Genomic DNA, 23,945 nt, shown 5'->3' with positions numbered 1-23,945 from the left:
ACGTTATACGTACATAATACACGTATGTTATCAGGTAATAACACTGTGGATTTAAGAATCAATAACGTTCAGGAAACGTGTGAACTGGCATAACCGCGCGAAATGTCGCAGCTGGCCTGTAGAATGTACGATAGATGAGTAAATTCGTTAGATGACCTTGACCGTGACCATGAATCAAGCCACATGAATCGCATGCAGCCGTGGTCAGGCTGTCAGCTTATCTACTCAAACATCGAATCTGGAGCACGTTAACTAATTACCGGCTTTTCCATGGCTCGGGCTGAAGCCGGTAATTGCATGGCCGTTGCTATCAGTGTTGACTCTCCTGGGAATACAGCTGTCCCACCGCATTCACTCCCGGATTAGAGTGTCAGATGTATTCTCGTTCCGCTGTTTTCTCTTTTAATTTCCTCTCCCTACATCGTTCGTTCGACATCCAACACATTTTTTTCTGTTCTCAATTTCTTCCGATGAACGCTCGTACAACACGTGCGAGATACTTTGAGATATTTCTGATAAAATTGTGCGAGATCAAAAATTAAAGAATTTAAAATATTTTAAGAGGTTTTTTTTTAATTCGCTTTTGTAATGTTATAGTAAAACGAAGGTAGTTGTTGGTTTCTGTATAGTGATTTTTGTATAGAAAATGTATGATTTCAAATAGAATCCTTGAAGTTGAAATAGAAATAGCAGTAGAAGATAAGCTCGTACCAAAATATATGCAACACGTACGCTGTCATACCTTCGATTTACGGATTTCGGAGAATACGAGGATATCGTATTCACGGCAGACTGAATCGATTCAAGTTACTTCTATCTTTGTTATTTTCTGTTGCTCCGCCTCGCCATGCTCCTTTTACCCGTTCTACGCTACAATTTATCTCTCATTGATGAAATTTCATATTTCAATCCGCAGTCACACGTAATATCACAGAATTTCATCGTAACTTCGATACTTGACTATTTTTTACATAGTTCTGATATTTTGTTTCATTAGAGAGATATTAATGTTTCCCTCGGTACACGAACCACGTCTCGCGTTTCTTTATGAGCTCGTAGAAACTTCGCGTTATCTTTCCTAGTTGAGAGATTATCTTACCAAATTTCCTTGTAATTGGAATACTTCATAGACCACTTGCGATCCAACGCCTTCGAGCTGGTTGTAACTTCGATACGTTATAGAAGGGTGCATCTTCATCAGGTAAATCCCTAAATCCAGCCGAGAATAATATTAGTCGAGATCCGCCCGTTCATCCGATTAATGTTTCTAAGGTTCTCGATCGATGCCGTTAGATCCACCACGGTGTCCTATTTCTTGTGAATTTTAATTATCGGTGTTCCTCGTCGTTCTTCGTGCGCATTACGTTCCTACGAAAATAGAAGCTTTGAACGAATTAATGGAAACATCGTGGTTAATATTCCTAGACTACAGAAATTGTAGAGAAATTGAGTAATAGAGAACGATTGGAAAATTCGGAAATTATTTTTGTGATGGACGGTGTCACGTGTTGTTGGTTAAATCAATAATGAGACGAGTTAATTTAATTAACTATATTTACAGATATTTTAAAATGTAGAAGTTAATCGCAAGCGTTGCTCGCTTGATGTTATTCGTTATAAGATTGCACGATACTGTGGTACTGATATTGATTCGCACAATTGACTGACTGACTGACTGACTGACTGACTCAATACTGATATTAATTCGTGCGACTGACTGTGTCTGGAGGATATTGTCTATTTATACTGGTCGAGGAGGGTACCGAAAGGTTTGAACTTGTCTCAGGTTGTAGGTTGCATGTAGTAGCGAAATTGTTTTGTCCTGAGTTTGTTTATTACATTATGTGCGTCGTACAGTGTTAATCCTCTGTTGCAAAACAACTAAGTGAGGCATCTTCGTATCGCAACGTCCTACGACGCATATGCCGCTACATTTCAATGGAAGGATAGTATAACTATATTCTCTACATATTTTAGATAGTTTCATTATATATAGTCAAAATAGTTAGAAATAACTTTCATAACAATCTTTTGTTGCGTTTATAAAAATATACAGAGTGGTTGGTAACTGATGGTACAAGCGGAAAGGGGTTGATTCTACGCGTGAAAAGAAGTCGAAAATATAAAATAAAAATTTTTCGTTTGAAGCTTTGTTTTCGAGAAAATCGACTTTGAATTTTCGCTCGGTACGCGTGCGGTACGTTATAACGGATCACATTGTAGATCGTTGTCTCGATGGAAAAATTAAAAAAAAAAAAAATAAAAATAAAAAAAATTTTTATTTTATATTTTCGACTTCTTTTTTCGCGTAGAATCACCCCCTTTCCGCTTGTACCACCAGTTACCAACCGCCCTGTAGATTTGGATATAAGTGTAAACATAAAGAATAGTTATTATAGATCCTTTTATTAGCAACATCTGTGTATACTGTTAAACCTACTACGTATCTGTATAAAAGTATACTTTCGATTCACTTATCCCATTTCCCAAACTAAAACAGAAAGTCCTCGTGATATAACCTACTCGACCAAAGGATAAAGATAAGAAGAACGAAGTAAAAGAAAGAGAGAAATAAGAAGAACGAGCAAAAGTAAGCGAGCAACGTGTAATGGATAGAAAAGAAGAATCTGAACGTGGAACAACGAAGCACGCGAAGAAACACACATTCCCGAGGGGACACGGAAAACTAATAGTTTCTCGAGTCTTTAAATAATGGAAACGATCAGTTGCAATCGATTCATCGGCCACCACGACATACCTCTCTCCTTTCGCTGTCTCTTTCCACTGCACGGACATTCCCACGCGCATTCCAGCCGCGCGTCTGCGCTTGTATTTTGTAAGCAATTAACGTATGTACGTACGTAAAAATCAGAAAAATATGTAACCTACAAAAGCGAATGATCGATAATATACGTAATTTATAAAAATTAGTAATAAAAAGAAAACTGATGGTTCACAAAAATTTTACCATTACGCGAATAATTAGAAAAATTCACAACTTTAAATAATTAATGCTCAAAAATAGAATATTCGTATTTTTTAACAACACGAAAATGTATCGACCGATAACCTACGTAAAAGGAGCGTTAAATGCCGCAGATTCGGAACTAGACAGTTGATCAGAGACGGTTAATCGAGTTCGACGTTGGCACAAAAGTGCATCGAATCGGTCCCGCCCCTCGAAAGAAGGTCATGCCGATTCCGGGACGACATGGCAATGCGCGCCGGTTGACGAGATATTTTGGCCATCGTCGCAGTTTCTCGGTGTTTTTGGATCGGCCCGTGGCCGCTACTCCAAAACGGCCTGCCGACTCGCCGGGTGTAATGTCCTCGAGTGCACGTACGAGAGTACACCACGTTCAGAATGCGGTTGCATAACGTTGCCTCCACTTGTGCTGTTGGTTATCTGCCCGCCACCGACTCTCCTTCCTTTCTTCTTCTTTTTCTATTCAGCTCGTCGTCCCTTCTCTTTTCAATGCGGTTGATTTTCGTTGACTTTGCGTTTTTGTTCAATCGATTTTTCCTCTTTTCTTCGACCCTTTCTTTGTGGCGTACATGGCTGCAAGTACGGTTCTCCTTTTTTTTCAATTTCGATTCACAATTTTTCTTTTCTTCTTTTACTTGTTTCCTATTTGAATACTCGGGGAACTAATTTTGAAAGTGTTTGATGTTTCATACGCTTTCGTAGGAGCGATCTAGCAAGTTCAAAGGAACGTAGAGTGAAACTTGAGTAAACGTTGAACAGTGGAAAAATGGCAGTGTATTTCGACTGGATAAAACAGATGATAATTTAATCTTTTTTTTTAATTTAAACAGTTTTTTGAGGGGAACTGAACGCAGGTTAAGACACTATTTTCTCTTTTCGTTGTACCATAGTAAGGTACGGGTTCGTGCCTTGGCAAGATGTCCAGTTTTTCCCAAGACCGCAGAACTCGAATCCACTTAAGTTATTTTTCTTCTCTTACGTTCTCATGCCAAGTCCTCCAAATTCACTAGCGAAGATAGTCAATTCGTTTCTATGTGGGATACGTGTTCTTAATACGATAGCCATAAAAAACATCTCTTATTCCCTTCTCTTCCGTTTAACTCGCTCAACTAATACCATCTTTGTAAATTACGTCTTTCGTTTGTTCCTTCTCATTAAATTAATTCTGGTACTTCACGTATGTAGGTTTGTTTGGTGTAGAATAGGTAATCTGATTTATGGGAACTAGGATTGTGTGATAAGTTTTATTCAACGTTTCCTTGGAAATCATTTGTCTGTTTGATGTATTTCGAAAAGGTATTTTCAAAATCATATCTCTCTTTACCTTCCTGAAAGATATTTCCTTTAATTCAAACAATTAACATTATTACAAACGATACTCTCTTTTACAAATGACCAACACTATCTTCAGTACCTACTCGCTATCTATTTTCTTGGGAAAATAAAAAATAATTATATATATATATGTCGGAGATGAAAGAACACCGGAGCCTTTGGAATTTTGGATAATCCCGCAACATTGTAACCTAGAGTCTACTATAGCTGTAATTAAACAATCTAGCTAGCCCGAGGACCCGCTATAAACCTTAAGATTTTGTTAATTAAGGTTCTACAAACGGACAAGCAGTCTTTGTCCCAAATTGACCAATTAACAGCAGCGTCAATTTCCCTCACTTCCCGAATGAAGACATTTCTCCATGAATCCGAGGATTTCATGCTCTTAGACACACCCCATCATAGTTTTCCTCGACAGCGTCACCGTGACGGAAAGGCACTTTCTCGCTGGTGTACGAGCTCTTGGACTAGTTAACTAACGTCTTGATATCAATTCCAACTTAGACTTCGACGAAGAAATAAGCCTACTAACCCGTTGACCGTGGATTCGTTGTTGGACCTAGGATCATTGTCATTAGCTTCTCGAGTGTCTGATTACCGCGGTTATTTGTCAAATTCTGTAGTAGTCGTATTTGCACTAGTCAATGTCTTCTCCATTGCATAGCGACAATGTGTAGTTCAAATGAGAATTCGTTTCACGCCTCTAACCCTAATCATAATGAGAACTCGACATATATATATAAATAATACAGTAAAAATAACATAATTCCATATATGAATCTAAATTATTACGCTCTACAATGACAGCGATAGAGTGTTAACGTCAGCTGAAAACGCATCAAAAGCAAAGGAAATCTCAAAAAAATCTCACCTGAAGTTTCGCGTACAAAAATATTTTACCACGGTAATAGATAAAATTCTCTTCTGGGAAATAATTCCGTTTTAAATATTTGCAGCTATCTGTCAAAATGAATAAAACAGGGCGCAAGACAAAGGGAAGAAAAGAATAATGGTTGACAGAAAGAAAAATAGAAATCCCTCCCATGGTTGAAACGCAGCCTTGTTGCCTAGCTAACGTAAACGTTTTACTCGCCCACTGCATGGTCTATTAAAGCGAACGAGAATTGCAAATTACCTGCATTCGTTCGTCTGTCATGGCACATTGCGGTCAAGCGTCCCGGCGCCAGACGACGCCACAAATGCGGCACACCTCGTGTCTCCAGCGTCCACCGGAAACGTACAAATATATTCCTCGAGGAAAACCCTTTGTGTCTACCCCTTTTTCAACGAATCAACCTTCTTTTTCTATTTTTCGACTCTTTGAACATTCGTTGTTGCCGTTGGTCGATTGTAGGAACGCACATTGCAAGAGAAATATTCTTATCTTTTGTGCATTTTTATCGCGTGGTTTTAAATTTCTTTTTGGGTTGATGGTATTTTATATTAGAGCCATCGAAACGCGAAGAATGCAGAAGCGATTTATATCATTTCGTTTATCTTTGACTCTAGGTTCTCAAATTTAACGATGATACTTTATTACAAGAAAAACGAAAACAGAAGTTTCAAACTAAATCGAAGATCCAAAGGTTTTCCGGCCTCGGTATAAATCGCAGAATAGCGTAAACGCCGAAGAGTCGCGTCGATTCCAGTCATGTCGGTTCGAGTTAGGTTAGTTTCGTCTTTCAAAGACAGATTGTCGAGTAGGAAGTGGCTGCTGGCCAAAATCGACTGAATTTACTGCTGGACCACCCCTATAGTGCCGAGATTCTTACTATTACGTCGTAATTGCCTTGACAGACAGCTTACAAACGCGTTTTCAACTTTCGAGAGGATGGAGAGTGCCGAATTCCCATAAAATTAACATTTTATTCGGACCATTCATAACCACAGCTTGAATGTGATTGCAGTTTCAAACTTTTTAGGAGATTCCGCAGGCTTGCTGAGTCTTTTTTTTCATTTCACTGAGTTTTTTTTACTGTACCTCGGCGAATCTCTAATTTGCCTGAAATACGTCGAATCCAAATTCATAATTTACTGTGAATCGGGATACTTTATAAATTTTTCGATCTAATTTTTTCGGGAAAGAAGTATCCTGTGAAGAAATTTTATTACATATTTTCCATGTGTCTTTCGTATGCAGGGTTAGACCTTTGGCAATTGTACCACGATTATTGGGATACCGTGTACAGTCGATACGCACGAGAAATATCTACAGTCTACATGATAAAATTTATTCGTTTGTAACCAGGTTTAAGCTTGTAAATTCCAAACGTCCGGATCTTTGGAAGTATGTAGTTACGTGGATACATGGCTACATTTACGATATTAGATCGGTAGATGTTGACGGATAAATAAGCGGAGAACGGTGACTAGTACTTACTCGACCGATTCGAGTAGACTTAAATGAATCGATCGTTTAGCGCGAAAGGAACAAGCAATACGTCCGGGATTATGTAATGCGAACAGTCGCAAGAAAGGAGGCATTCCTTGCTCGTGTACTCAAGATTAGCAATGTTATTTATACGTATCTACTGTCTATTGAACAGTCTAATGCTTTCGAAAACGTTATTTATACCTAATATTGCATTACAATATTACGAACTTGTATTTGAATTTATCGAATATCGTATGTAATTTAAGGAATTGCGAAGGAAAATTAATTCTGTACTTTTAATTGTTTGCAGAAATGTTGAAAATTATATTTATAAAGTATGGCAAGTTGCATAATATTCACCTTGGAAAAGATATAGATAGAAATAGAAATGATGCTATATTCGTATAAAAAATTAAATTACATTGATTGTTCAGAGGTTCTTCAGTTTGTTAAGCTTACTGTTCCGTTTAGGTCTTTCAGAAAATTCTTAATTTTCCACACAGACCTAATTATATTTTTAGTAGTTGAATTAATCGCATTTGCAGACGTTCTAATTTACTTGGCCATCGATTAAACTTATTCTGCGAGTCGCTTCCTGTATTCAAAAAGAAGTGGTAGAAATGCAGTACGTAATTGACTAATACCAATGGCGCAGCATTTGTGGTAACCCGTTGTTGTTACCAATTGCAGGTATTTGTTCATTTTATATTGTTGTATTTATTTTCATATCAAAGGGTGTCATTCCTACATAAATAAATGATAATAATAATTATCATAATTATATATACAGTATCATTGTAATAATTGTTATTATTATTATCAGATAAAGCCTTTCCGTAATTCTGCTCTTTCCTGCGAAACCTTTATGAGAAACTGTATTCCTATCACTAGTAATTAATAAAAAAAAGAACAATTTTGAAGGGGCGTGTATAGGTAGATAAACTAATGTTTACAGTTCTAGAAGAAGAACGATCAGGAAAATCGCTTTTCTTGAATTCGTTCCAGGTCTATATTGGATCTACGCGAATCTACATAATGGATCTGCATGTAATGGATCTCGTTTGAATTCTGTCCAGATCTAGAATTAATGTACGTACATGTTCGATTTAGAATCGCTTGCATCGGAATCTAGTTTCATCCAATGGCACAGGATTCGTTTATCATTATTAGGTAATCAACTTTCTTATTAGTGGTAATTTATTGCAAATACTTCCTATAAAAATGTGCATAATAATTTGCATTATACGTACAACTTGTTTCTTTTTATATTAGCAATACAAGTATTGCTAATATAATATATAGTAATAGTTATATTATAAATACAAATATCTTATTTAATTCTCAACGCGAGAATTGATTGTAATTTTAATAAATAAATAAAAAAAAAAATAAAAAGTATCTTATTTAAGTCTTCATTACAAGTCCTGAAAAAAATGTCTTTCGTGGCTAAATGGTCGAGTTAATTAATTAACAAATCCTATTTCAAATATATTTTTTAGAAAATTTACTTCTCCGAGTTCTATTACTCTTCTATCGTGCATACACAATACACAACGAGGACAGCTCGAAGCCATCGCTTAGCGAGAGAATTCTCTCCCACCGAAAGTCCTGACTCGGCCCTGGGGAGAATCGAATCGTTTTCTTCTTGTTGTGTCGGCGTCGGCGGTGTCGGCATTCCAAAGACCGAACACGATGCAAGAGAACGGCCACAGCCGGCCACCTATCGTACTCGCTCTCACTTCGTGCTGCAGTTTCGCGTTCCTTTATGATTCTGCGTTCCATCAATAAAATCCACCCTCTAGCTCTTCTCTTTTCTTCACCTCTTCCTGCCTCGCCTTATTGTTTTCTCACCATCCGGACCACTCGATTAGCCTTCTTACACCCAGTTCTACTAAAAAAGAAAATTTTAAGGCAATTTTCTGTCGTAAATCGACTATTTTCCCGAGCTGCTGAGAAAAACAAGATTCGACAGCTGTGACCGTGACTGAATGGGCTGACGACACGGACCGATCGATAGGAGCGAAAGACTAGAGGGCATAATGCTCTAGCGCGCAGCTGGCGATCGAAAGAAAGGAAAGTTCACAGCCGTAAAGCGTGATTTTAGCTCGTGACCCTACCTGCTGAACTCATTTCCACGCGCAGCTACCTCATATTCTTTGCAGTTTCGTGCAACCGGTAGTTCCGTTGATATCAGGGATCAAATTTATCGAAATAGATGTGTCAAGTGATCTTCGAAATATTAAGTTGGCAGTTCAAACTAAATATTTCTAGTAGTATATTATTAGGGTGGAACGAAAAAAAAAATTAAAATTATGTGACTATTATAGTAAAAGAACCACTCTTTCAGATTAAGCATAGAAAGCAAAAGAGTTCATTTTCGTTCGAATGAATTTTTAGTTTCCTACGCAAACAAAACAGTTTTAGGTAAATAGATTCCGTTGAAGATTTTTGTATTCACAATATTTTAATTACTTATGATATTTCAGTTCTCATAAATTTTGTTTTTGAAATAGTATAATTCTATATAATATTCATGGTATTTCCGTCATCCGCTGTATAATACGATTAATCCTTTGATTATTTGCAGTATTAACATTAATTAATGAGCATTGTTTGTTTGATTGTTTACAATAATAACATTAATTAATAATCCTGTTATCTTGTTTTAATTTAGAAAAAAATTTTTGTTTTATTTATTTAGTTACATTTTACAATTTGTCCAGTAGGACATTTGGTAAAATATTATAGCTTAGTGGTATAATAATATAACATGTGGATGGCTACCCCCAGTGGGATACCATGCATTTTGTCGTGACACGTTGTTTATCAATGAATACACGTTTGTTCTATCAACGACACGCTTCTTGAAGAGTTCCAGCAAAATCCATTTAAAAATGCATAAGATTTCATACACATAAATAAGACTCAAGGTCGCGTAAGTAGTTGGCGAATTTTTTTAGCGTCACGTGTGCTTGTTTTAAATAGGAAAAAAGTTAATAAATTTCTTCTTGCTGAATATACTAGACGAAACCAGTGAGTGACGTTTTATTGTAATATATCTTGAAAATATCCCTTTTAATGACTGTTAAATTTAAAACGTTCACGTGTTCAACGCATGATGTAACACGTTTACATAACACTCAGAGAAGTTTTTTTAAATTCCTATATCCAAGAATTGTTTTAATTCAAAATTTACGATTTTCCTTGTGTTTGATATTTATTACATACTACATCACTACCAAGTAATGACACACATAAACGCTACATTACTCGTAAAATATTATCGTTGTCCATTTATTATAGAACGAATTTATATATAGGGATAATTATTAAAGTTTTAAAGTTTAAAGTCTAACATGGTTTTTTAACATTTTTACACAAATAAAAATTCATCAAATCGAGCCATTGAAGATGATCAGAAGAACCAATTGTTCGTACGAAACTTTCTGAGCGGAGTTATTTAAAAAAATTGCCTGGCCAGTCGATTCGACTGGCCGCTTCCTCTCCGCAAATCGCTATCTGCGAACGTTCAGGAAACGTTCGAGGATCGACCTTGGCCCGCCACGACTCTGCAGAATGGTATTAACAAGATTTCGGCACGTGCGTCGGAACTCTGACCGAGCAGGCCGTACGCGTGGCCTTTCGGCTCCCCTAATCATCATAGTCGAAAAACGGCCTAAAAGTTAGCATCTCCTAAGCGAAATTCGATCTTTCGATCTTAACGTTGGAAAAATATTTTTCTTTATGAAATGAAAATCTTCCGATATGTAGAAATCTAATTATATATGCATATAACTATAGCTGCTCCGAAATGTATGCGAATATATGAAAATTTCTAAAGTACAGAAGATTATCGATCTATGAAACGTAGAATTCTTTTTCATATAGTTCTGTAATTGGAGGATATACAGAAATAAGATTATGACATTTTAGAGCAATAAATATCGATACTAGTATAATGTAAAAAATTCTTGATCTATAATACCTCTATTGACAGTAGTGATACATTTATATGAATATTCATAACAAACTATATATAATTTTTTGGGAGAGGAAGCTTTATAAACCGCTCCAAAATATGAAAGATTTTTATAGCATTCAGAGAAAATGCGTATGAACACGCGAACACACGATTTGGTCACAGACATTGCGAGTTCGAAATTGAAACCTGGATGATTTACCTAGATCACGCTGATCCCGAAATCATGGCAAACAACGACAACCATTTTTATAGCTGTTTCTTCGTATTGCCGGCGTCGATTGTCTAGAGGTAAAAAATGGATTGCCTCGAATTTAAGCGATCGAGTCACGCGATACATAATCAACTCCCAGTTCGATGTTTTATGAGCTTTTAATTTTTCTATCTTCTCTTTTTAAAGGACAAAAGAAGAAATAGAAATGAGAATACTCGTGATATATATCCAGCCATAACTTTTCGAAAATGAATAATTAAATTCTAAAGTATTTTTTTAATTTGATATTTCATATTTATTAATACCCGCAATAAATTCTTAAATATTTTACATCTTCAGTTGGAACATTAAAGAACATGAGAAAATTCCAATTAAATATTTAACATTTCTTTAGTTGTAAAGAATATCTAAATATGTATTTATTTTTGTGAATTATCAAAATTCTTCTAGCTTTATTAATTAAACAAATTTCGTAATTCCGAAATGGATTAAAACATACGAAAAGAATTAAAATCCGCGGATTCTCCAAGGAACGCGGATTCGGTTCCATCTGGATCGCTTCCGGTTCTCAATGTTAACTGTGAGTTTTTAATTGCACAAATAAAGAACAACATGCGCGCAAAGGGCAGCTCTTTTCGTTCCAACTCCTTGTGCCCTTGACAGATGCCGAGTGTGTTCGCGATTATGCTCTAAGATCGGGCTTACATACACGCAAACGCAATAATAAGAGTCCGTGCCCCTGCTCGAGTCCTACTCGTACCCGGTTCCTCTGATATTATTCTTCAGACATCCTTTCTCTTTTTCGTCTTTCTCTGGTTAAGACTTCTCCTCTACTCTAGTTTCTTCGTCATTTTCTTCTTTTGGTCTTGTTACAGCGCACCTTTGCATTCTTTCTCCGCCTTTCTCTCCTCTCACGAGTGATCTTTTTCGTTTTTTTCTGTCTCAACCTTGCGGTGTTTCTCGTCTTCAATATTTCCATGTGTTTTACGTGTTTATGCGAGTAGGAATATTTTAGGAAAAGATTTTTTGTCGATCGTAAGATCGTTTTATGTTTTTGTCGGAAGAATGACTACTTTTTGGCGAATTGGCTAACATTTTTCTTTGCTAGTTTCCTTTTTTTTTTCATTTTTCGTTCCTTTCGACGCGAACTATTATATATTTAGATCGTTACTCGCCCAAACCGAAGATTCAATCATATGATGTCATAGATGTATGTAAATATGCATGATTCGCAATATAACGCATCGTTAACATTTTCTTGACCTCTCTCACACATGCTTACACGCGTTTGAGTTAGCTGCTCAGTTTATGCAGATTCATATTTTTTTATTGGGCGCAACTTTTCTATAGAAATGAAACTTAAATAGGGCAATTTATTTCAATTGTTATATATGCAAATATTGTATTATACTTGAAGTATAATCTGTGCGATGGACAGATTTCAATATTGAAATATCTAAATGGATTTTTTAAGCGATCTAAATGTCACTTTAAATGAAAATATCTTTTTATTCGTTTATTTTGTGATCTTTTATTATATGTATTTATATGTTTTATGAAACTCTATGTTTTCTTCAAACCATGTCAAACACATCTTCATCATATATTCAATACCAAATTTATATCTCCAAATCGATTTTTCCCTTACGGCTCGTCGCGCTGTCGTTGGAATCGAATGACCTTTTTGACGAGTAATTTTTTATCAGATTTATCGCCATGCATTTTCATTTGCCCCTGAATGGCGCTAGGTGATGCAACCATGAGATTGTAAGCCAAACCAAGTCACACGAGGAGATACGGTACTCTGGTGAACAAACTGAATTTTTCTGCCATTCGATAGTCCCATGGAAGAATGTAATGAAAATTCTGTCGATCTTCATCGAATGCTACAATTGTTGCTATAATAGATTGCAAAGGTCAGATCCTCCTGAAATGTGTACATAAATATAAGTATTCTATTTCATTAGTTGTGTCCATAAAAATATGGATTTAAAAAGAATCGAATGCTGTGCAAATTCTATATTTCGTACCTTTTATAACAAATAAACTTTATAAGATAATTGAAACCATATGGTTACTTTTATTTTTAATAATAGTTTTTGTATTAGTAGAAATAAACCCTGAAAAAGTCTAAAACGTATAAACTTTAGCTCCACTGATTTTAGTTTAAATTTAATTCTCTTTTATATACGGTGTATCGCTTAATTCGTGTATGACTTCATATTGCGAAATATCATGTTCAGCAGTCTATGTATTTAAATTCTAGAAATTCTTTGTCCGTGCTTACACGCGAGCATAGACGAATTACATGGAGTTTTAACGAGTTGTGAAATACTTTCTCGTTATCATGATATTTTGAATTTAATAATCCAGCCTTTCGAAAGAGGAACAATGTGTGCAACAGAATTTAATACAATTACGTTAAATTAAATTTTAATATATTCATACTTTAATGTAATAAAGTATATTAAAATCATAGAATAATTTCCATGAAAGCAATTGTTTTTTTATGCTCTTATGAATCTACTTGGAAATTAGTAAATTAGAAAAAGAGAAACAAGATTTTTCTCAATATAAAGGAGAAAATAGATAGATAAATCAATTGAACAATTATATTTAAAATAATACAGAACAAAAATAAAAATAATTGAAATCCTATATTACGATTAAAGTAAAAATTAGAGAACAGGAATTACGGATTCATAGTAAAATAACCATAAAGCAAGACCAGTGAAAAAAGCTCAATTTATAATTCTACAAAACATTTTTTAACGTGAATCCTGATCTTGCTTTTATCGCATCGAGAAATGCATCTGAACCTACAAATTAATCCGATACAAAATGAACAAATCTAGAGCAAAAATGAAAAGAAAAAATAATTCAACGGTTGCAGGAAAAAATTATTCATGAAACCAGTTCTTCGATTAATCAGTTAAATGTCCTTTGCATCATATGCATAATCACAGTAGAAACGTTTTTTAAATGTATATTACTTGGAGTTTCGAGTGGAACGAGTTTCAAGAGAGAAACAGCTGAAGATGGCTTCACGACACACGCGGGCATCTGTTCGTTGGCCACCTGTCGGCAGGTGCAAAACGTACAGCCCGTTACCTTCTACTCCTGTATCAATTGGCCCTTTTGTTTTCGCTGCTACCACCACCATTCCCGTTTTACTACGTACTACGTGCGTACGACACGCGTACGTCGCTGTTCCGGATGTTATCGACTCGACCACAGACCCATGGTGGTCCTTTCTCCCCCATGATAAAACCCTTTAAGCTTCAGCCATATAAACAGGAAGTATCTTACACCCCCTCCTCTTGCCTATTTATTTTGTATTCAGACACAGATTGCGAATAATTCTTTGGGAACACCTGCGTGTTGAATGAACCTTTATTCTTTTTAAACTCGGCCTAGTTCCGCTGTTTCTTGTCCTTTGGTATTTTATGCATTTCAGTTTGGTTCGTTTCGAAGGTTTTTATTGATTGAAAGTATAGCGAGATATGCCAGATATGTCGTTCGTTCTGGCGTCAGTTTGTTCTAAAAATATATAGAACAATTTTTATATCGACAATATTCGAACACCACGATATCTGACAAATACGATGTAAAAATTATTTAACGAGTATTGACTTAGAATGGATGGAATAGATATTGATTTAGGTAAAACGTGTATAAAGATAAAAATAGTAGCAACGCGCGCTTTGAAGATCACTTTTTAAATCTTCGATACATCGTCGGGCCACACTTGCAACACTTCATTTTAATTTTTACTTTGTATCTTGTATCTTACACGTTGATGATCATCGATGATATTTATCGCATAGATTGTTGAATACAAATTATTAACGTACTAAATACGTAAATAAGTATTTATTTCAATAACATGGCATCCTTATTTCAGGCTGCGATACTTCAGCAGACTGCCGAATACATATACCAGCTGGAGCAAGAGAAAACCCAACTGCTGTCACAGAACTGTCAATTAAAGCGACTGGTGAATCAACACGAGGGTGGTGATGTTCCGATCAAGAAACGCAAACCGGACAATCAAGGTGAGTGTGTTCACTTTGATCTAAAGGAAATTGACAATTGTATTTATAACGATTATGATGTGTCATTAACTAAATAGTATGTATCTTAAGTTGAAACTATACAATACGTCTTAAACGTATACAAAATTGCGAATCAAATATTTGTATGATTTTACTACGACCATAAAACTAATCTATCACTCTTGGAGGAAGAACGCAATCTGCGAACGGACGATCACTAATTTACCCGCGTCATCAGAATAACTTGCTTTATGATACTGACTCATCGGGAAGATTCGTCGAGGAATTTTTTAATTTGTCGGTCGAAAGTGGTGTGGAGATTAATATAGGAGTCGTTCGTCATTTTCGTGCGAGTAATTACATTCCTGCAGGCTCTGCCGGATATTCTATTCTGTTCACAAGAGGGAAGAAATCGCAATTCGATCGATAGGATCGAAACTTCGTTTACTTTCCTTTGACTCTCACGGCGCGGCGCGATTAAATTTTCAATCTTACGCATCGGATAAAAATAGGGATGCTTCCTCTTTGTCTACGAAATCATTGATTTCCACGGGCTAATAAATTATTTGAATATAATAAGCGTTGATTTTGTGATCGTCATTCTTATATTTATGATAAGTTTATAAACTCATAACCTTTATACAAACTTCCATCTCATGATTATTGAAAAGAGATATGACGAAGGAAATTTTATTAAAAAAAAAAAAAAAACATACACACGCACACGATTTAAAAATTCTCAGCGCGTTATTAATTAATTCCTCATTTTTTAGTTTTATTTTATAATTCCAGTGCAAGTAATATCCTTATTAAGAATGAATTTATTTATTAGATATTATATATTTGTTTTATTATATTTATTATTATTAATTTAGAAGTCTCGAATATATCATATATAAAATATTAACACATTCTATCCTAGATAATAGTTTACTTTCAGAAGTTAGTTTTGTGTATTCTATTCTCTTCGATCAAATCGACGATATGAAATACATTTAGAAAGGTTAAATAGTGTAGAACTTAATCTACTTTTGCTATATGTGATTAAGTAATGAATTATCGATGGAATTTGTTTGTTTCAGGAGGTGTCGTGGTTAGTCTACCAATGCACGTTAGCGAAAGCGGTGACGAAGGATTGGGCAGCATGTCCCCAGAACCATTGTCGGTAATAACGGTGACCACAGAGGGACATTCTGTGGTCAACAGTGAGGTGGTAGAACTCAGACGACAGTTGGAAAGGGAACGTCACGCGAGGTTGCATCTAGAGAAGCAGATGAGAGCTATACAGAGTCAACTATACCCGGAAAGATTCAGGGATAATCAACTGATCACTTATCAGCCTCACGAGGTAAATTATTAAATAATGTTCTTCTTTTTATTGCATTGATAATAAATAATATAGTACATAAAAATTTCTCTTAATTTGTGAGAACAATGTGTAAAATATGAAGAGGGTGAAATTCTTAATTCCTGTTCTTCAGGTGATTGAACATACGGACAACGTGATCGCTCAAGAGACAGAGGAAGCGGTAGCGGCACTGCAGGTAGTTTCCGTGGTGTCCTTGGCACCGGTTGGCACGACGCAGACCGTGGACACGTCTAGTCCGGATCCAAGTTCACCACCTCTGTCTCCACAACCCGCCGATATGGTACCAGAAGAGATCAAGGAGGAAGAGACTGGACCAGGTTCGCCGAAGATTGTAACGTTTGGTCAGAACCAGGTGTTCTCCGCAATTGACGAACAGACAACCGGTGACTCTTTTTCCTCGTCGAGTCGTGTCACGTACGCCACGACTACGGGGGAGTTTAAAAACGCGTCACCTCAATATATCACCACCAGCCCCAGCAGGCCTTTCTCACCGACCGCGGAGCCGCAACGACTACCAAGCGTCCTCGAGGCTGCTATGAAAGCGGAACCGAAAGTAGAAGTTGAGAGGTGAGTGTTCTGGTTTCCTGTTTTTTATTTTCTGTTAATATTATTATACGTATTAATATATTAATGTTGCTGGTTACATTATGAGTGGATGCAGATTTGTATTTTTAGGAGAATAATTAAAGAAACAGAACTGTATATTTTTGTATATTATATGGGTTCTGTGTATTTTTATATCTTTGTACATATATAATAATATAAAAAATATAAACATAAAAGTCTGTAACATATTTATAGTGCAACTCGTTCCCAGCTTCTGTTTATATGCAACCTCCTTTATAGGTATTAGAAAACTTATAAATAATTAATAATATTGTATTGTAATGTATGAATAAATATTAATTATAAAATAATAATTTGAAATAAATAAAAATATAACATTCTATATATGCATTGAATTTTATATGTATTAAATATACTGTATATAAATTATAGATATAACAAATTTTATAAAAAAGTATAAAAATAATGCCAAACAGAACGGTTTAATAAATTGATTATTCTATAGGTGGAGTCAATTTTTAATATTAATTTCGTATAATATATCACATCTTATATAATAAGAACATTTCTGGAAAAGGCAATGTGTCTTAACAAATTTAAAATATGCTATCGTTTTACTTACAAGATATAAATGTTTCAATTTTACGATGAACTTTACGTGATACATTTATGTAGCCTGCATTTAGTATGTAGGGTAAATGTCAAGGTAAATAGTAACACATGTCTCCATCTTATTAATATTTTATGATTCTTGTTATGAACGTCGTGCATTTGACTGATAACAAGACTTCAAAACTGTAAACAGCTTTCATAATTTATCAAATAATTTTCATGCAGAATTACCAAATTTTCAATATTATTTTCGAATTTTCTGATACATTTTACTAACACAAATTTATTATGCTCGATGAAATTCATTATTATCATGCTATTATCATGTATTTATACATTTATGAGAAACTTAATTGTCAAAATGTACAGAATGTACACAGTACTTAGTGACTGGAACAAAGTTCAATTTGTTTATGTGCATTCATTAACATAGGAAATTGCATAAATATGCGGTTTGTAAAACTACATGATAGCACGTATAAAAGAAAAATCATTTTAATTCCAGGTTGCCGTCGCCTTCGAACTCTCTAGACGACAGTTCCCCTCAGGCGAGGCTTTATTTAGCGAACACCTCCAGACAGAATCTGGAAACGATCGTGGAGGCGATACGTCACCTAGAGGGGGACCATCTCTTCAGCGACGAACCAGCGCAGGACATGCCGCTGGCGTTAACCAACAAACAAACGGCGAACACGTCGAGCAAATCATCTACTACGCCAGGTGCGTCGCCGACGGCGAAGCAGCGGCTACTACAGGCCGAGTTCCTCCAGTTCCACAGACAGCAACAGGCCCAGCAGCGACCGGGCGTGATCGTAGTGAAGCATTCGTGATCAAAAGGCGCGTCGCGATCAGCAAACTGAACGCGCGCGTTCGCCACGGCGAACTCGCCTCCGCTCGAGATTAATGGACGGTCGAAAACCCGCGACGCATCGAGACATCAAGAGACGCATCCTTCGAAAAGTGTGTACACAGAAACACGTACGTTAAGTAACCAACCGAAAGAATAAAGAAGAAGAAGAAGAAAGAAGGATGTTTCTGCGACACAGTCTACGCTCGAGTCGGAGGCTCCGTTTCCTCGAAGACGCTCGGGACGCCTCCTTGCGTTTGCTGTTGTAACCGCCGACCGACCATTGTATCGGTGTTGCTCTGTCGGCGTTTTCGTATGTTCCTACTGCCTGTCGTCCGCCGTCGTTTCGAGCACAGATCTGTCCCCAGTGTCCATCGAGATTCAAACCTGTTGCTGTTTACGTTCGAGGGATTAGATAATCGTTTATTGGTTAATAAGTATCGACAGATCCAACGAGAAAGCTATCTAACCACATACTTTCTATCGATGGAGTTTGAGGTTATGAAAATCTCGAAACGAGGGTGGGGCCAAAAAGTCGAAGCTCGACGAAAGGATCCTCGCCACCGAGTCGTCGAAATGTTTCCCTCGTCCTAACCTCACTTTTCATCGCCCACTCCAATCATTATTATCCTTTCGCTAGTTCTTGTAAATACCACCGATATATTTTCCTCTTAATTAGGTTCTCCATCGTGTCCCATTTCCGTTTTATTTTTTTTATTTTCTTTCTTTGTAATAAGAACACGATGGTGAACCCAAGCGTTTCCCTCATTCCCAAGAAAGATTCTTCCCTGTCCTGCTGTCATCCTCAATAACACTCGTAATAGGGTTGAATCGTTAGTCTTTTCCCAACATTCATCCCCTTCATCACTTCGCGAATCGAGACAGCGAAGCGGGCGTTTCTCTCCTCGTGTGTTAACGAGACAGGATTTTTCATTTTCTTTTTTCTTGTTTTTTTTCCATAGACTTAAGGCGACATGCTACCACAATAATAATTATTCCTAGGTCGTAAGGCTGCGTATGCTGTATGTCGTACCGATATATACATATGTACACACGATATATACGTATATACATGAGACAATGTAACGAGTACGATCCCCTTCCGCGAAATGTGTATATACATATATGTATATGTATATGTATGTGTGTATACGTATATATGTATATAGATATATATAATGGATATATATACACACACACACACACAAACATACACACATTTGCGTTTTCTTTTTTACATTGTTACGAGAATTCAAAGAAAAAAGGAAAAAAAAGGAGCATTCTATATATATATACATATAAAAGATACTTATAGGAAGCGGATACACTCTCGACGACGCCGTACATTCTTTTTTCTTTTCTTTTTCTCTGTTTCTTGTTTTTCTCTTTATGTTTCTGTTTTTTTTACGATGTTCATATGGACTTAGTACCATATTGTTCGAGTGATAGTTCGATCAACAGAGTCGATCACACACATTGTACGCATACTACACGTATATATGTGTATATATATACGTATATGTATATTACACATACACGCCGCATGCTTAATATTTGACACACATTAAGATGCACCTAAGCGAAAGAGCCATAAAAAGAAAAGTACCGATTGTTCCCATGAACCAATTTAGGAAGAGAAAACAAAAAAACGGCAGAGCGAAAGACATAGTTATCCAGTCGAAGAGTGATCTCGTCGCACGAGAGAGCACACGCGAGCAAGAAATTCCGTTTAATCTGTGCCAAATATCGAGTAATCAGACTTTTTGTTCCTTCGTAGATAGTAGTAGTGCCAGCGACGAAAAACAGAAAATTGGTAGACCTGGCGTTCGAACCAAAATGGCGGCGATCAGCCGCTGAAACGATGATCGTTCACTCCCTTCTCGCAAATCGTGTCTGGCATGCATATTACGACACTCGAGCTCGCGAGGCAGACTTTTTCTACCGTGTGTACACTTTTTTAATATTCACTTGTTCCCCTAACCTCAATCGCGAGACGAAAATTCGAAAAACCAAAAAAACATATAATAAAAAAATAACAAAAAAAAATATATATATATATATTGAAACGCAGAAGGCTGAAACACTGGGAGCAATCACCATCAACACTGCTTCGGTGATCCTCGCAACAACACTTTCCCCCCCAACCATTTTTGTACATCGAACGAAGCACGATGTTTTTAGGTTAAGAAACTTGAGAGAAGCGAGCCATGATTTCTTCGTGCCTTTTGAAGGGAAGAACGATCTATTCGATTGGATCGAACGCGATTTAAATACCGACCAATCAAATATTGTAGAACTTTGTTTATCTGAAAGCTGAAGTTATTCATGAAGGAAATAATGTGCATATATAACAAGAGTCTATTACTATACATGACCCTATGACAAAGCCATATTGATCATCTGTATAAATTGAAAAGTAGAGAAGAGTGACGATGTTGCAGACACTATTTTTTAATCTTACTTTAGAATTTATTATTATTTTTGTTATCTCTTTGCAATAAATGATCTTGTGAAAGTAAGCCATTTGTTTATTGAGAATTGAATATTAATCATGTAGTCACGCAATGAAACTGAGAAATTGACAAAAGTGGTGCTGATCAATTTGGCTTATGAGGCGCTTAATAAAAGTTCATATTCAGGATTCTCTTGCACAATAATTTAGCATAAATATTAATAAAACTAATAAATTGACAAATTATGAATTTTATGTGTTAGACTTCTCTTTTATAGACACATGTTAAAAAGGATAAGCAAATGACTTGTGATTTGTAAAAGTTCATTTATTTTATTATCAAAAGAACTTATTAATACTGATAATTTGTAACTTATGATTAGTAAAATGTCACTGATAATACTAATTTCATTGTGCAAGAGGAATCAAATAATCAGTTAACAAAATTTCGTTTCAATAAATGAAGTTCTACTATATAAACAGACACACATACATTCGTTTGAGTTAAACGCGTCTCTCTCTCTCTCTCTCTCTCTCTCTTTCTCTCTTTCTCTCTCGTTTTACGTTGCATCTTTTTTTTCTTAACCCTAGAAAAATAAACACGGACTGAATTACCGACATAACGCATGCGTCTAGTTATTTTTTTCTATGTCTCTTTTCTTTCCAGATCGAAACAGTGGATCCTTTCGATCGCCATTCGATATACCGACACACGGTTTAGTTTTCCATGCGATGAAGATACGAGAGAGTGTGTATGTATTGAGTTTTGAGCGAATATGTAGTATGCCTATCATCGAGAGGGATTTCATTGTTAGATATACATACACTTGTGTTTGTAAGTACGTAAGCAAAAGGCAGACGCAGAAAGAATTATGAGATAAACGAAGATGAAACACTGGCGTAAAAATTAAGAACTTTAGTTAACGTTTAGCAGCTAGAGAGTACGTAGGAATTGTTAGCAGCGAGTACACAATGAAGATACAACCATGTTATTAATATTGTCTATCGGTATGATAAATGTGAACGCTAATCCGTAATTGTACTGTGTGTATATACTATTATAGCGATGTTACGTAGGTTATACACGTGATTATCTAAGGCCGACGTTAAAAAGCTTGCAATGGAGAAGAAGCATAACGAAAGAGAGAAGAAGAAAGAAAATGGAAGAGAGTTTCAGTTTCTCGTACCTGACGCGACAACTTTTTCTATCACGCGTTCATCGTTTTTCTACGATTTTCAACGCCGCTATTTCCACGTTTTTCACACTTCGTTCGCCACGAAAACATTTCGTGTCGCGACAGGTACGAAGAGACCATTTATATAAAGATAGGGTTAACCTTTAAAATTCCACGATGAAAGTGTAACTAATGGAACTTTGATATATCGTACCTTCGAGGAATTAAGATAAACCTTGTTCAAGGGTAATGTACAAAAATCTCGCGGTCGATGTTCGCGCGAGGACGCACGAGGGCCTAAGAAGTCGAGATACGAGTTTTCTTCGATCATTTACGTCTTTTCTTTCCTTTCCTAATTTTTCTTTTTTCTATGACGTGGAAAAAGATAATTCGACGATTTCTCCGGTAAATTTCATCAATCGTTTTTTCGAGAGTGATTTTATACGATTGTAATGGCGTGTATGCGCGCGATCGATCTCCCCTCTTTCGGCTCTGAATGCGTGATCACGCGTACGCGACACTTTTCGTTTTCTCGTGTTTCTTGCTACTCGATAACGTGCGTTTTGATAATTTAATCAAATCACGAATAAAATATAAACATGAATATTACAGATCTGCAAGGAAATTAAATTGTCAGCGTTTATCTTGTCAATACTATTTTTTTAAGTTTTAATAAATCAGTGTTATTTAAACGATACTTCACACTTTCTTTTATTAGAATATTTTCTTCTCTATCAACACTCACTTAATGATGTCTCTTCGAAATAATAATTTGCAAGCGAATTATTTGGAAAAGACAGCCACTAATTTTTGTGAAATTGAGGTTTGCGAAAACTCCCTCGAAATGATAATTATTGAAAGGATATTGTATCTTGTAGCAAGGAACACTTGTAATTTAAATATTCGAGCGCTTCCATAGATTATGGAAAAGCTTGTACAATGTATACGAGAATGTTGCGCGCATACATTGCGTCTAAATGTAAGAAAGAAGCAGTGACGAATCTAGAGTACACGCGAGAAAACTACATACGCTATGCATACGCATTTACACAGCTTACTTTGCGAGCATTTAGGGGAAAAAGCCTTAACCTTCCTAAGGCTTCGTGCGATTCGATCAAATCTCGTTTTCTCTCGAGCCATACTTGTTCGAATGTTATTAAAAATCTAAGAATTTGAGAGAGAATGTACTTGTTATATCTTTGGCGAACAAACGCAGGCCTGATTTAATTTTATTTCGTCTATGACGAAACGAAGTTCTTAGGAATGATAAGAGCCACGGTGAAGAGTACGGTGATAAGTAGACTGCGGACTTTTATGGGAATCTATGGTTTTATAAACACCACTAAAGAAATAGAATTCACTTGATCAATGAACTTCATTGGTAGAGATTTGTTTTATGTATTGAATTATTGATATGTATTTTATATATTTTTGCATATATTATATGCATTCTGTGCATTTTTATCTTTTGCATAAATGCATAGAAATCCGCGGTCGCATGATAAACAAAAGTATTGGCATAGATCAGATTATTTTGTAAACTTTTATGTTGGTTTGTAAAAGACATGGTTCTTTGTTTATTTTTTTGTAAAATATAAGGAGCAAAAGTTGCGAAGTTATGATATTTAATTTTGCCATATTAATTGTACCCATTAAGGACAAAGCAACGGAATAAAGTTGCAAGAATGCAATATTATTGGAAGATACAAATATAGTAATTTATTGTTTTATGAAGATAAAAGATACGTATTACAATAATAAATACTATATGTGTGTATACTATATATATATATATGTATAGTATGTATGTATAAGAAAAATTAGAGTAAAAACAGATCGTTATATATCTTTCATTATTTGCGAAGTAATTTCGATACAGTTTCTTAACAATAGCGATGAAAATATATTACAAACAAAATTGAATAAGCAATCGTACGTTTTGCAGGTTTGCACAGGATTATTAACATCTGGTCTGTGCCA

The 23,945-nt window shown here is 35.8% G+C and overlaps 1 protein-coding gene across 3 annotated transcripts in view; it reads left to right on the top strand.

Annotated features, from left to right (window-relative positions):
• Nucleotides 1–23,594, top strand: part of LOC117207573 (helix-loop-helix protein 11) — a 149,529-nt gene extending 125,935 nt beyond the window's left edge. For 2 of the 3 annotated variants that reach the window (XM_033447905.1, XM_033447904.1), the window contains exons 3-6: nt 14,793–14,943; nt 16,026–16,291; nt 16,425–16,879; nt 17,997–23,594. In XM_033447905.1, coding sequence (XP_033303796.1) covers nt 14,793–14,943; nt 16,026–16,291; nt 16,425–16,879; nt 17,997–18,321 — 1,197 coding nt within the window. In that variant the 3' untranslated portion in view covers nt 18,322–23,594. The remainder of the gene's footprint in view (nt 1–14,792; nt 14,944–16,025; nt 16,292–16,424; nt 16,880–17,996) is intronic. The other variant, XR_004487555.1, reaches the window with a different exon arrangement.
• Nucleotides 23,595–23,945: the final 351 nt, after the last annotated feature.

This window comes from Bombus bifarius, unplaced genomic scaffold (assembly GCF_011952205.1).
Source record: "Bombus bifarius isolate JDL3187 unplaced genomic scaffold, Bbif_JDL3187 scf7180000008038, whole genome shotgun sequence".
Lineage (NCBI taxonomy): Eukaryota > Metazoa > Arthropoda > Insecta > Hymenoptera > Apidae > Bombus > Bombus bifarius.
The sequence above is the reverse complement of the archived record's forward strand: the minus strand, read 5'-3'. Positions and strand labels throughout refer to the sequence as shown.